Source organism: Desmodus rotundus, chromosome 10 (assembly GCF_022682495.2).
Source record: "Desmodus rotundus isolate HL8 chromosome 10, HLdesRot8A.1, whole genome shotgun sequence".
Classification (NCBI taxonomy): Eukaryota; Metazoa; Chordata; class Mammalia; order Chiroptera; family Phyllostomidae; genus Desmodus; species Desmodus rotundus.
In genome coordinates, this window is record NC_071396.1 from 23,254,152 (window position 1) to 23,269,683 (window position 15,532).

Here is a 15,532-nt window from a genome sequence, read left to right on the forward strand (position 1 = left end):
TCCGAGCAGCAGAACACGAAGCGGTGAGTAAGAGCTCACATCCTGAGACCTGGTGGCCCGCGTTCCCATCTGGGCACTGGGGAATCTTGGGTGCATTGTCTGACTTCTGTGGCCTCACCTGTCCCATCTGAAGAATGGTACCTAGCTCGCAGGGACGGTGTGAGGTGTAAGGAGAAGCAGCGTGCGCCAGGAGGTGCTAGGCATTGGCAGTGATGGGATGCAGAACAGAGTGATAGTGTGGTGAGCACTGTGATAGAGGTTTGTCGCGGGGGGCGGGGGGGGGGGCATGCTCAAAGAGGCGTTGGGAAGGAGGAGATGGCTCAGCTGAGCTGAGCTGTGGAGCATGAGTGGCACTTAGCTGAACCAGATTGGGGCCAGCATTGGGCTGCCTGCAGGGAATGGGGAAGCCTGACCAAAGCCGCTGAAGTTAGACGGCCGGGCGGTACCCACCAGCTGGGCTAACAAAGGTGGATCAGAGTACCCTTGATGTGAACAGTGGAGATTGACTTGTCTGTCCATCTCTTTGAATTCTCCACAGTGGTGGAAGCCGTAGAAAGTTTCTAAGATGAGCACACGTGACACTAGGTTAGCTTTCTGGAAAAATAGTGCCTGCAAGTTGTGTGAGGTTGGATTGAAAGCAGAGAAGGCCCACCCCCATGTCCTGGCAGCTTCGTGTCTGCCTGCGGCCCTAAAGGAAGGTGACTGCATAGCAGAGACAGACGTTTTAATCCATGTGGAAGCTTAGTACTTCCAGAAGGCACGGAGAAAGCCTAGATCATTCCAGGCAGCCTTCCCTCTTAAAAATCACCTACGTGTGTCTATACTGTATGTGCCTGAGTGTGAGACAATTGTCCCCCATGCCACCACGTGTTCCGTTCTCTCCTGTTACGGGGCACTCTCTCAATTATCCTATTTCCAATAACAAGGCGCTGTTTGGAAAACACATATTGCGCTAAAGCAACCTCAGCTGATGCCAGTCTGGGATAGCTAGGCAACCAATTGATACAGTTAGTGATGAATGAAAAAAGTTAGGCCTGCCTGAATGGCTGTTGATGGCTGAGGTGAGATTTCTGCTGAGCATCTCTGTGGATTCAAGAAATGCTCTGTCCTGGCTGATTCAGTAGATGCAGAGGTGATGTGCTCTGGAAAATGGAATGTGATGATTCAGAGTGGCTCAGGTGACCTCAGAGACACTGCTGTTGAAGGTGTCATTAGGAATTGTTTCATGAATTAATACACAGATTGCTGTATGTAATATACTTTTTAAATCCATATATGTAAATTAATAAATTAAAGATTATAAGCAGACATTTGGCTATTTTTATCTACAATCTTAAAGGTTTTTTTTTTAAGTCAAAACAAATTTTTTTTAAATTTCCTCACTGTAAAAGTAAAATTGTCTTAGGTTTGAGCTTACGTTTTCATTGGACACTTTACAGAAATTAATGCTGCTCCCTGCTGAAGCAGATTTTTTTTTCCCCATCATTTTTTTAACTTCAGGGAAGTTTTAAGAATGTACTGGAGAGATTCAGAAAACACTACAGAGAACTTCCATTCATAGTTCTTTGTCTAGCAATCTGATAAGTATCCTTCTGGAAAGGTATATTGAAATGTATCTGATTCTTAGTAACCCTACAGTGTTTGTTAGTAACCCAACAAAGTATTAGCATTTAGAGATTTGGTTATTTAATAATCAGAAGCATGTTTGCAAAACTTTGTGAGCTGACATTTGTAAGCTCAGGGGCTGATGCGTTGTTTCACAAAGTAATACTGTGCTCCCAGACTCTGTTGTTCAGTACAGTAACCATTGGCTACATGCAGTTACTTTAATTTAATTTAATTAAAATTAAAAGTTCATTTCCTTGGTTGCAATAGAACTTTGTGGCTGTCGGCTGCACACTGAACAGCGTGGACCTTAAACAGTTTTATTGTCACAGAAAGTCACTCTGGACAGTACTCCTCTATGGAAAGCTGAACATCAGTTCCTCTCTCCCCTCCCCCCACTCTCCCTCTCTCTTCCCAACCCTCCCAGATACACACACGCTCTAATGTCATTTAAGCATCTCTGAATCCTTACTTGCTGCATTTGAATTCAGTTTCAGGGAGAATGATAAACATAGGGAGACATATTCTCCCTTACTCTCTGCGAGTAAAACATCCTGTTTTTCTCTGGGTGCAGCGGTGTGTGCAAGTAGAGGACCCGTGAGCGTTTTCTTTATGAAGTCGAAACACGGTGAATGCGGACGTTTGTCTTGTGGATAGATTGCCCTGTACTCTTTCGTGTCGATGAGGTTTTGTATAGAAATCATTTTCTGCGGCGTGAAACAGTGTTGCAGCAGGAATCAAATATGTGTGGCTCTTTGGTTCATAAAAATCTAGAGAAATTAGGAGTTTAAAGTAAATGGTCAGCTCCAAACAGAGGCTAGACAACACTCACTTCATTTTCGAGGTGAAAACACTACATAATTTCATCCATAAGAAAAGTCCGTCCCCGGAACTTCCCAGTCTGTCTGGGGAGCTATGGGATGAGGACGGCAGCAGTGACCGGCCTGCACTGTGGGCGGAGGGTGGATTTTACACGTGGGACTAACACCATCAGATCTGCCTTTTACACGGCTGCATTCTAAAGGGGCGGGGGTGAGGTAGGGCTAGAGGTGGGAAGATATTGGCACGTAGCCCAGTTGAGAAGTGATTCGGGCTGTCAGACACAGCAGTAGCTCCAATGGAGACTCGTGGGTGGGATAGAAGGAGTTGGTGGCCTCTGAGAATGGAGAGTGGGGGAGAGGGGGAGAGAGAAGAGAATCTGAAGATGATGCCTTCTTTGCTTCAGTGGTAGGTGATGGCAGCACAGGACAACTGTGAGAAGGGAGAGATTTTAAAGTGGCGTAAATCTGCACATTGAATTTCAGGTGTTTGCCACATCCAGAAATGTCTTTTAGAAATGTCTTTTAGGTTTGAGCTCAGGAAGGCCATCTGACTAGAGGCTGCATGTGTCCTGGGTGAGGAGTCCTGGGTGAGGAGCGCCATGACGAAGGGAAGGTGAGGAATGACAATCAGACCAAGAGTAGAGGGGGGAGCGGCCGAGAGAGGGAGTTTCAGGGAAGGAGGCCTGTGGAATAGTGTGGGAAAGTGATTGTTAGATTCGGCAAGAGTCAAGGAATCCCAGTTCTTAGTAAGTGACCCCCTGGGTTTGGAAGGAGGGTCAGCTAGCTGGGTAAGGAGACTAGTGCAGGTTTGGAATGGCTGGGGTGGGAAGCTGTAGGGGAAGAAAGTAGTTGGAGGGAAGTCTTTACCTCTGGGATATCACAGAGGTGGCAGGTGATGTGGGAGAAAATCAGCTTCTAGTGGCATCTGTCTGCCCGGTTGTATTTCTGCTCCCCCGGCACTCGCTCCCCCTCCCCCCAAAACCCTTCAGGCTCTGCATTGCATCCCGAGCCCCCAACTCTGAGCCCGATCTGTGTGCCATGTATGTCTCAGGACACATGCATTCATGACATTCTGTGTCTGAGCGAAGACTGGATATAAAAAGCCATCATAACTTTAAAATTATATGAGGTATGACCGAAACTGAGAACAGTATGGCTCATTTAATTTTCTCCTGTGATTTATATTTTCACAAAGCTAATTGAATACACTTTATCATGAAGATTAATGCAAAAGCTTAGATTTTTTTAGGTCCTGCTTAGAATGGCCTTTTGATAGCTATTTCAGCCATGTAGACGACTGCAGGTAAAAAGTAGAGAACTAGTGTTTAAGTGTCTCGTAGGCACTTCATGTGACATCTCTTTTAACAAAAAATACAAATAATTCTAATCTGTTTTTAAGCATGAATTTACAATTGAAAAATACACATACTTTTAAAAAGCAACCAGAAACAAAACAACAACAAAAGCGAAGCTTCTCATCGGTAGACTCAGGTGAGGAGCTGATTCAAGGGTGGCGGTGGTGAGTTTGCTGGATGCACTTGGAACTCGAGCTGCCACCTGGTATCGAGGGTGCTGACCGTGAGTACCCGAATGGCATTTCCTGGAATTGGGTAGTACTTAGCCTTTGAGGGGGTGGGCTGGAGGCGTCTGGCCAAGTACCCCCACCCCCACCCCCGCCAACCACGTCGTGTACATGTGAACCTAGCAGGCGGGCTCCGATGCAGTGAAGAGGGAAGAAAGTTACTCAGCTATGGGCCCATGTCACCATTACTGTCTTCTAAGTGCCTGGTTTCGTCTCTCTTTGCCTCCCCGTGTTTCTATAGTTAAATACTAAGAGTACGGCTGTGGTTTTTCCTGCACAGTTGTTACTATGAAACAGGAAAATAACTGTGTCCTAATTTTATGTAACAACTTTGTTGAAGTTAGTAGTTAAACAGTAGGCGTCTATTGATACATGAGAAAGAGATACATATTGTGTCAGAATCCTCATTTTCTGTTCCAGAAATACTAATAATGGGACACAAAGAGAAAAAGTATGTGATCATCTGTGATTACCTTGAGAAGTTGATGAAAATTAGGGGAAATCCTGAAATTTTTAAGAAAGCTACAATTTACATCCAAACTCAAATTTAAAATATTTTTATAATTAAAAGGCTAAGCAGGTAACTTGAAATTGCAATGTTTGTCTCATGTCTGAGTCTTTCAAAAGACTGGTATATTTTAAGGAGATTTTTTTTACGATGTCCATTTATGGATATTAGCACTATGGAAATCAGTTGGGAGAGGGGAACTTACTACTCTGCAGAATTCTTTTTTTTTTTTTTTTTTTTGAGAATTTTTATAAGAGTTTATTTGAGCCAAACTGACAGCGTATGCCGGGGGAACGAGGTCTTAACTGCTGTGTAACTGCTGTGAGATACAACAGTTTTGCAGCTTCTTTTATACATTTGAAATTCAGGAGGGGACCTCAGGAAGATTACAGGGAGGCCAGAGAAAGCAAGGCCAGAGTGGGATTACAGGATCGTTAACCAGATGAAGTGTCCTCTGGAAGCTTAATAACCCCTTCAAGGGAAGTATCACTTCTGGTATTTTGAAGGTGTGTTAACCTAGACACCAAGAACAATGGACAGAACCTGTTTAAACCTTTCTCTGAAGAAGTCACAGGCCTGGGGCATGACAACCCACCAGGACCTGCCCGGTTAGGAATTTATGATCAGATCACCCTCGAGGTTACTTTCCATAGAACCCTTTTGTTCTCTCTACCCACTTCCCCCTTCTGATCATAAGTTGATTGATGTGTACACTGGTGAACAACCCTTCAGTCAGACAGACAGAGTGGTCTCAGCAGTGGGAAGGCTCATTCTAGGAAGTCTCAGTACCCACGCTATCCTCTTGTCCACTGGACATGGGAAATACTGTAACCTTGGGGTTGGAATTGAGGCTCAGTTCTCCCAAAATGGGAAGGGCAGGTAGGTGGAGTGCGGTCAGGTCTTCCGGCTTTCATAGAGGTGGTGGGATGATCTGGAACGTTTCTGTCCTGTGAACTAGCACGACTTGTGTTTTGCCTTCTGGCTCATTTGTCTGTATTTGGCTGGGAGAGCAAGGAGGGTCCTGCCACCCACCGGGCCCTCCAGGCACAATTCCGGAGGCTCGGGTTTGGCGATAAAGAGGAGTGTCTTAAAAAGCTTCACGGGTTGGAATAACAGCTTTCCACCTGCATTAGTTAGTCCCTCGGGACTATCGATTAAGGCTAAACTTTTTAACTCTTTGGTTACAGCTTTAATCACTTAAGCCTGTCAATTAAGGCTAAACTCTTTAATACCTGAGTTCTCCTATCATTCCCCTTGTTAGCTTTAATTATCTTATTTCTATAGGGTTAGTTTACAAACTAAAACAGCATAAGATACAAAAGCTACACAACTTTGGAAGAATGGCAGGCTTCTGCCTCAGTGGTTGTCCCCTCTAGAACACCCAAAGAAGAATAACCCTGCCGCCCCCTGCCGGGCCAGCCTGATCCTCGGCTGTGTCCAGAGTTCCTTCCCATTTAAAGTACCATCGGCTGGAAAATCCAGGCAGCTGCAGCAGGATCATCCAGGCATCCTCGAAGAAGAAAAGCCTGAGAACCCTTCTTTTATTCCAAATCTCATCCATAATTCCATGTACTCTGGAGGCATTGGGTCTCAGCCAATCCCATTCTAGGCTGTTTACCATTGCCTTGGGCAACCTCCTGTGGCCCCTCCCAAATTCTCCCCAGTGGTCTGATCTCTCTGCATCAGTATGGCATTTATATAAGCCATGAGAAGAATATTATCGGTTACCTTATACATGTTCAGTAGTCATAAATAGTTGGACTGTATGGGAAAACCCAAGGGACAGGTGTAACTATTGTTATGGCTAATCATTAGCAGACAGGTAAGGACGAACAGAATGGATTCGGAGTTCAGTTATCAGTCTATAGGTGTGCGCGTCTTCCTGACGGAGCTGCCTGCCTCTGGTGTCAGCGGCTTCTCAGCCAAGAGTTTGTGACGTCCATAGACGGGGTAGATGTCCATTTGTGGTTAGGCTGCTTCCAGTGAAGCTGGAGAGTGTCTTTTACTTGATGTCCTTTCCAATGAACAAAATGTCCGGGCAGTAGGCAAATGACCTTTAGAGTCTTTTGTCTCCTGGGAGCTTGGTTTATAAAGCAACAGTTGGGCACAGATTTTGCCCTGGAGGCATTTACAGCTCACATCTGCCCCTGTCAAGTCAAGTCGCAGGTGACCTTCCCCTTTTAAACTAAGGACAGCCATTTTTAAAACCTCAGAGAACTGGGCTGATACCTAAAGGACTTCATAGGTTGATCCGTTTACCTAAATCCTCTTTTGAAGCTTCAAGAGACCAGTTAAATCTGTTTTTCCAGCCATTCCGCTCTATTTTAAAGCTGGCTTTTTCTAATTGTGCATGCAGAGATTAATTTAGGAGTATGAGAGGACCCTGGTTGTGGCTGTCTTAGGTATAAATGGGAGGCTGACTGGTGGTGCCTGTGGGCCTCAGAGGCCGGAGTTTTCACCTAAATTTTGAGATCTGTAGCATCTGGACAAACTTCCAGGGAAAGCCGCCTATGCCTGACTGTGGTCTCCAGATGGGCCAGTGCTGTAGATGTCCCTAAGGAAAGTTTTCCCTCAGGCAACCCCATAAAGGTCCTTAGTCACCTAAGAATGCCTGAGCAGGCCAGGGATAGCCCGACCTTCCCCAGGCCCAGGCCCCTCTCTGCATGAACAGTCCCCAGGGCTCCCTGCGCAGAGCCCTCCTTGCTAATCGTTCGTCTCACTTGAAATGTGTGCGCACTGGAGTCGAACCCGGTGTCCTCAGTTGGAGCCGGTCTCTGCTATTGCTGCTGAGCACGGCTGTAACAGAGTTCACCCCAGCATTCCTGCCTCGGGTCCTTGTCCAGCAGTTGGCTCGCCTCCCACCCTCAGGCCAGATCCCTCTTCTGAATGGCCAGAGAGACTGCTGTTCGGGACAACTAATTCGGGCAGATTCGTTAGATTAGCATTTCAAACTAGTCTCTAGCAATCCCAAATATGGCCAGTTTCTACTGTCATTCATTCTCACTTCTTTCTGCTGCTCTTCCGTGACGTTCCTGCCTTTGTCCTCCTCAGACGTGCATGCACCTGGTTACGCCACCCGTACATGGTGTGATTGCAGGGTCTGTCCTCTGCGGTTTCCCTGCCTTCCCTCAGAGAGGTGAGCTCTCACTCCCATCTTACTGGGAGCACTGAGGGACACACTGATAGAAGCACACCTCCCCGCGGCAGCCAGAGACTGGCAGTGGGAAGTCTGCATACGGTTTAGTCTCGGCTAAAACAGGAGAACCAGGCTGCTTTGGAAGGTGTTGGAGGCTAAGGGCTCTTGAAGTTAGATCGAAGCACCATTAGCTGTGAGGATGGGAGGGAGCAAAGCTGGTGGATTGACTAGTCCTGACTTTGGGCCACACTGGGAAAGGGCAGTGCTGTCACAGTCTCTGTAAGCATTTATTTTTTTTTCTCTAAATATAACATGGAATCAGAATCTCAGGGCTGAAATTATTCACACACACATGAAATTCTTACGTGCAGCCAGGTTAGAGAACCACGGAGGATCACGCTCCAAACCGTCTTCACTGGTGGACAGATGACTGCAGAGAGCAGGGATCCCCGCTTTCAAAGTATCAGAATCCTCCTTTTAGCAATTGAATAATCTTTATGAAAAATAACATGTTATCAGTACAGTGGAAGACCAGCACACCCTACCCAAGTGGTGCGAATGCACAGTGCAAAGATGGTTGAGCCCTGGACACTTACTAATGTGCTTCACTGTGTCTTTAAACAGGTATTTCGTACTCTCGTTGGTAGTCCAGAAATGAAATGCACGGGTAATACAATCTCTCTGTACTCATAGTTTAAAACAGCGTATTTACAACGTCCTCACATTTTGCATTTCTCTGACGTTTTACATTTGCTCTAGTGAATGGCTCTCAGAGAACTGAAACGTAGATCTGCAGAGTATATTTTAAGGGGCCACCACAGATCAGGTCAGAAAGATTACTTGTGATTTTGGAACAATTTGTTCGCTGCAGTATCTGGGTAAAACGTATGTTTGGCTCTTCACCATACTTCCTACACTAAGGAAATTGCAGATGGATAAAAATTAGATACAGATATTTCTCTGAACAGTTTAAAGAAACAAATAGATTTCTGGAAAGGGGGGGATTAAATCTGCAAAAAGAATGAAGGAAATCACAAAGAAGAAGGCCAGTGCTTATAATTGAAACTGACAACTTAAATATATCCAAATAAAATTATCAAAAGCAGATCTGCCACCTCCCAAAATTGGGAACCCTTGATGCAAGAATGGTCCCTCGCTGGGGACAATCACATGCACGTGGGTGATGTGGCACACTCTCCAGAGTGGGCACCACACCGTGCTGTGGAAGGGGGAGGTGTCTTTACAGGATAGAGATGAGCCCAGGCAGGTCGTCCGGACCGCCATATTCTGCATGGGGCCCTTAGCAGCCTCAGGGGTTTCCGTCACTCTTGATGGTAAATGTAGTAGTCTAGGAAAATGGCTGTTTGGCCAGGGGAACCATCAAATTAGCTTGAATTATCAAAAGTAATTTGCCCACCTTGAATGCTTCCTACCATTGTCCTTTTCTTTCTCACAAAAATTCATGAGACAGCCTGGCCGGTGGCTCAGTAGGTTGGAACATCCGTCCCGTACACCAAAACATTGCGGGTTTGATCCTTGGTCTTCGTGTACGGGAGGCAGCCAATCGACATTTCTCTCTCACATCAATGTTTCTCTCTATTCCTCTCTCTCTAAAATTGATAAACACATTCTTGGGTGAGGATTACAAATAAAAACAGATTCATGAGACATATTCTAACACATACATCCCCTCTTCCTGTTTTGATGTTCCTCTGTACTTGCAGTTACAAATAAAGAGTGAAAGAGGGGAATAATACGAGTAGAATGGAAACACATGGTCCAGATCCTTGACTTGGTGCTTGCTGGCAGCCGTTTCCAGGCTACTGGGAGATAACATAGCATCCCCTTCCCATTGTTAACTTCTCATTTTCTCAACGCCTTTTTACCCAGTTTCTGAATTTCTCCGGTCTTTGCTTTTGGACTGCCTCCTGCCTGCTCTTTTGGCTGGCTCACTGCTAATCAATACCTGTCCACAGAGTAGGCAGGAGAAATTAAAGGCCCTGCAATTCAGCTGGTCATGTTGGCTCTTTGGTGGCATCTCTAATGAAAAGTTCGGTGGGGCTAATTGAAATTTGAGCGTTAAATGGAGTTGGGGGCTGATCTGTTGGGTTTGTTATTTACATTTCTGTTTTCCGTGGTTGACCTTGGCTGTGTTGTCACTGGGAAAATAGATGTATTGTCACTTGTTGAAAATCGCGCTGTTCTCCAGAAGAGAGCACCAGGTTGATGGTTAAGGAGCGTAGTTTTGCGTCTCCTCTGTGCGCGTGGCTGGTCTTTCCCTACTCCTTATGTACAGGAGTGTGACGTGCCTGTGGGTTGGGTGGCCCCGACCTCTCACAGTTCTGTATCTGCGGTCCCCGCCCCCAAGGTCATGAAACGAGTGCGCACCGAGCAGATTCAGATGGCAGTGTCCTGCTACCTCAAACGCCGGCAGTACGTGGACTCGGACGGTCCCCTGAAGCAAGGACTGCGGCTGTCACAGACTGCTGAGGAGATGGCGGCCAACCTGACAGGTAAGCATGGGGGCTGCCAGGGTGAGTGGAACAGGAGAGCTGCTGCCAAGCTCCACGAGCCATTACTCTCTGCTGGAGATGGCGCCTGGGAGAGCGGACGGACCGCCCAGCAGCCTGGGGGTGGCGGGGAGCGCTGGCCTCCCAGACACCGTCGGTCCTTCAAAGCCGTGCTCAAATGCCACTTCTCCAAACCCCTGTCACCATATACCCCCTGCAGAAGGCTGAATAATTATATCTATACCTGATGTTAAGTGCAACTTTTTCCTCCTATAAACTCTTACCCTACAAGACCCACAGGGCCAAGGTCTCTGTCCCCATCCTGCATGGGCCGCTCTCCTGCAGCCCAGCCTCGCCCTGGAGTCTGGTTTGCTGGGTGATGAGTACTTGGGGGTCAGTGGTTGGACATATTGACAACATAGATATGTTCTTGAGATATTTTTTTAATTTGGGGGTTTGGTGCTTTGTTTGGAAAATTTGCCTTGAATTCATCTGGAGCAGTGATTTTCAACCTTTTTCATCTCTTTGCACACATGACCTAATCACTAAAATTCTGCAGTGCACCAAAAAATATATTTTTGCCAACCTGACCAAAAACTATAGGTATAATTTTTATTCATTCACGCCGGACGGCTGTTGTCCTTTTTTATTTGACAGTCTAAGGGAAAAGAGGTCAGTGCCCCTGGCTGAAGAGTCAGGTATTGCATGGTTTCAAAATTCTTGCGGCGTACTTGTTGAAAATCGCCGATCTGGAGTAACAAATAATTGTTACTTAGCTATTTTGTGACTTCAGCTTTTTATGTGGATCTAATTTTCCTATATTGAATTTGGGCACTGGAGATTTTGAGGAGAAAAACAATTCCCTACAGTGCTTTCAGGGCGATTGGGAATGTCTGTAGTGGGAATGTGCGGAGTCGAGTTAGCAGTGCTTTCCGCAGCTCAGCCCTGGTTCCTTTCATCTGCTCGCACTGGGCCCTTCTCTCTTTGTTCTGTGCTTCCTTCTGCTTTTCTAAGTACCTCTCACTGCCTCTTAGTGGTTTCAGCCTGCATGCTGGTAGCAACAGATACCACAGCTGCCTCCTGTCACCTTCAAGGTCAAGGATGCGGACCCTTCATGCTCTAAGTGTGTATTGCCCTGGCTGTAGAAAAGAGTATGATCGGTGAAAACCTGAGGGTGTCCCCCGAACAGTGGTTCCTGACCCCTCTGAGACAGTGGAAGAAGCTCAGTCAGCCATCTGCCTACTTACCCCTTAGCACTGAAGCCGCCTCATTCTGCAGTTTCTTCAGATTCCATTGGGTCGTGCTTGCCACAGACAGGGCCAGATGATGGACTTCGGATGAATTTGTCAGTGCCTTGTGGTTTCTGGTAGGGTAGCCAGTTTACAGGGCCAGAGTGGTTCCTTCTAAACCTGCCTTCACAGCCTTTAATGTGCACGAAGAAACTCCTGCTGCCCTGTGCGCATGAGAACCGGGGACAGTAATTCTGTGCCGTTGTTGGTAGGAAATAGGAGCCAGCGCTGTTGAACACGCGTCCAAAACTTCCCCCTTCGAGTTGCCTTAGTCTGATAGAATGGTTATTAGAGTCACTCTGCCTGGAAAAGCACCAGGAAATGTGTCATAACTTCTTGTGCTAGGTCTTTCTGTTAATCCAGTAATCTGAATAATTATGTCTTCATTCAGCAGATAATCATTGAACATCTGCCGTAGGCCATGCTGAAAAGTTCTAGAGATAGCGAAATGTGATCCCCGCTCGTGAATTGCTTAACTCGGCAGTTGGAATTGAGGCGGATAAATCAGCCATTATAAAAGGGTGTGGGGGAGTGAGTTCAGCACAGGGCGACACTTCGGGTTCTGGAGGAACTGGGAAGACAGTGACTGGAACTAGCCTGACAGGTCAAGGAAGGCTTCCTGAAAGGCCTCACAGTTCCTAGCATACAGTCAGGGGTCCGTAAGTAGTCAAAGGAATCACTAGTCGTTGACCAGGGGGCAAGCTGGAGGAGGGTATCCTAGGTATCTGATGTGAGTGTCAGAGAGGTCACTGGAGGCTCTGCTGATGGGGAAAGGCCCGGATAAGAAGCCAGGGAGCTAGAAGTGAGGATAGCCTGAGTTCAGGAAGTGCTCACAGCAATGGAGAGGGGAGACGTTCAGCGCAGAGCACTTGGCGATTGATTGGCTTAGGTAGGGACAGCACGAGAGAGAGGGAGGAGACGCTTCTTCCGTGTCAGCTTCCAGCACACCCTCCTGCTTCCTTCCAGCTGTCTCTGGGCTCGAGTAGAGTACCACGGGCTTCTCCTGCGTGTCCCCCTGTAGGTCATGGCTTCCTCAGTCCTGCTGCGTAATTACCATTCCTGCGCCCATATTCCATCTTCTGAAATGTAGTCATGTTTCATCCAGATGATGATGATGATGATTACTATTATTATTTTAAATGGCTTCTCTCAGCCCCAGTGCTCCCCTCCCCCTGCGGAAAGGGTAAGGGAATTTTGTTTTTCTTTTTAGAAAACATAAATTCACAGAATGGAGATTAAGTGCCTACTTATGTACTGAGAGTCCAGCCTTCTTCCTCCCATCCCTCTACCCAGAACACTAGCAGGCACATATCCTCCAGGAAGGCATTTAAAAGAGTCTTCCCTGGTGAATGTGACCTGCCCAAGAGAAAAGACCTAAAGACACTGACTTTGAGAAATTGCTCATCCGGGTCGTCCTGGGTGATGAGCACACGCACGGAGTTCCATCAGTTCTGTGGTGCCTTTCAGCTCCATGCCGACAGCTAGGGACGGTCAGGCCCTGGGAGAAACTGATCTACTCAGTGCGAGAAATAGAGATGGAAAGAAACAGTGAAAAGCAACTTGAAGGAAGCAAACAGCAGAGAGAAGAATACTCAAAAATACTATCATTGGTAGCCTTGAAACAAGGAGGGAGTGCTATTTTAAAAAACAACATTCATAGAACCAAAAAAAATTTATAAATTTAAATCCATAATAGTAAAACGGAAAAATCAGAAGAGTGGAAAGCTGAGGAAGCCTCCCAGAAAGAAGAACAGAAAAGCAAATGGAATATGGGAGAGAAGATTAAAGGGTCAGTTCAGGAGATCTAACCTGGGAGTTGTAGCAGTGCCAGCCAGAAAGCGGAAACAGGGGAGAAGCAACGAAATGATTCAAGAAAAACTTTCATAACTAAAGGACGTGATTTCCAGATGGAAAGGGCCCAGTAAACACTCGGCACAATGGTTGAAAATAGACCCACACCGAGGCACGTTATTGTCAGATGTGGGGGCGTGGGGTCAGACACTTCCAGATAAGTCTCTGATGAACGTATGGACCTACCCTCTCTCGTTCAACTAACTTATTCCGTGAGTTTATGCCTTTTACTTCTCCTGATACCATTTTATTGGCATCAGGAGGGAGAAGGGATAGATGTGTATCATTGTATGGCAAATTGAACCAGAAGCCCATCGTACTTTGAAATCTACTGAAATGTCAGTTGCTGTCGATGCAGACTCAACACCTCCTCGCCCGTCCAGCCTGCCACATACTGGGTTAATAATTCTCTTTCCCATCCCCATCTGTGTATCTTTTCCTCCTTAGTCCAAACAGAATCTGGTTGTACCAACATAGTGTCTGCAGCCCCCTGTCAGACAGAGCCCCAACAATATGAAGTGCAGTTTGGACGGCTGCGGAATTTCCTCACCGGTAAGTACTCAGCACTAGGAGCCTTATCGCATTAAGAATGAGTAATGCAGATTTCCCTCAGAACCCGTGATAGTCCAGGCATTTCTTTAGGTACTAGAGATTCAAAGGTAGTTTCACTCAGTTCTTGCCTCAAACTTACGGTCCGTGGGAATTTTGGATAGAGTTCAACCACCAGGTTGAAATTTGCAAGGGCTAGGGCTCTGGGCATTTACTCACTGCCTTATCCTTGGCCTTCACAGGGACTGGCTCGCACTGAGTAAGTGAAAGCCACGTCAGCCATGTAGAGAAGCATGTTTAAATGCAGCATGTTAGAAGTGTACGTGTCGCAGTGGCCTGTCCCCTTATTTCCAAAAGTGCAAGACAATAAATAGTCTTTGTGGAAAAGACAAAACAGAAGTTGTCGTTGGGATCAGCTTGGTGGTGGTGGAATGACCGCTGGAACACAAAAGCAGTGCATAGGAGTCCTAATCAGTGCTTCCAATCATGGGGTGACGTTTTCAATTCATCACTTTTTTTGTTTTTAATGGACTCACTCAGCCTCGCTGGGGTCTTTGCTTCTTCGTATGTGAAATGAAGAAGGCACTTCAAAGGGGAAACCAACTGATTCCGTCCAGTCCTGAAATGACTGATTATAACTTTTCTCTTGGGAAGATAATTGCAGTAAGAGAGACCGTGTTGATTCTAGTTACTAGTCAAAATCTGTTGTTGAGTACTTTCTATATATAAAACAACTTGAGGTGTAAGAAATGCATAACATTCTCTGCCCTCAGATGATTAAGAATAATCAGCGTGTATTGGTTAGTGGGAAATTGTAGTTAAAATACTTTAGGTTTTATTTTTATTTCCTTATTTGAATAATCCTTATATTAGTAATTTTTAATGGTGAAGATGTATTTAAGGTATCAGTATGTAAACCAAAATAATATACTTAGTTTTACACCTGCTTAGAGTTGTCCTAATTTTATGTGACCCCCTTCGTGGTCAGTGTTTGAAAGGCAAGAATCCACTTTTCGTGTGTTCTGCAGTTGGGGAAAATGGCCAAAACGTTACAGGAAACAGTACAAATAAAACCCTAGAGGGGGTTATCTTATTGAGCTCACAGTTGTTCAGTGATGAGCTTCATAAGTAAAGACTAGACTGTTAGTTACAAAAATGAAAAAATCACAGAGATCAAAGATTTAATAAAGAAGAGTCTATGATGTTTGATGGGAAAGAAGGAAACTTCACTCAGACCCTCCTATCAGATGAATAGTAAACATCTCAGAACAGTGGTCAGCTGCTTTCCATCTCCACTGAGGATAAAAAAAGAAAAATTGAATCTATAAGAAGGATTTCATTCAGAGGTAAGCAAGAACTTGAAAATAATTAGTTATTTTTCATCGTTGACATTGGCTTTTAAAGCTTCAAGCAGTTTTTGAAATTTTAAATCAGTTTTTAGAGAGCTAATTTTCTTGGTTTTTAAAAAATGATTGTTCCATCTCCATGATGGATTTCTGTCCCCATTCTAGTAGCAGGAAGCTGGCTTAGGAGGAAGATAGCTTAAAGAGGCCTGGCCCCTGTCAGCCTTTCTCTGCCATTTATCCAGCCTGTTGCAATACAGTGTATTGATCACTAATGTAATTTATCTTGACGGAAAGTTTTCAGTTCATATTTACCTCTTCTGGGCTCTTGGTGATTT

General features: G+C 45.7%; 1 protein-coding gene across 4 annotated transcripts in view; it reads left to right on the forward strand.

Moving 5' to 3' along the window:
- The window catches only part of TAF5L (TATA-box binding protein associated factor 5 like), a 33,429-nt gene that overhangs the window by 2,042 nt on the left and 15,855 nt on the right, over positions 1 to 15,532 (forward strand). For 3 of the 4 annotated variants that reach the window (XM_053912931.1, XM_053912932.1, XM_024561713.4), the window contains exons 2-3: positions 10,021 to 10,165; positions 13,750 to 13,854. In XM_053912931.1, coding sequence (XP_053768906.1) covers positions 10,024 to 10,165; positions 13,750 to 13,854 — 247 coding nt within the window. In that variant the 5' untranslated portion in view covers positions 10,021 to 10,023. Of the gene's footprint in view, positions 1 to 10,020; positions 10,166 to 13,749; positions 13,855 to 15,532 lie in introns of those variants that run through there. The other variant, XM_045196599.2, reaches the window with a different exon arrangement.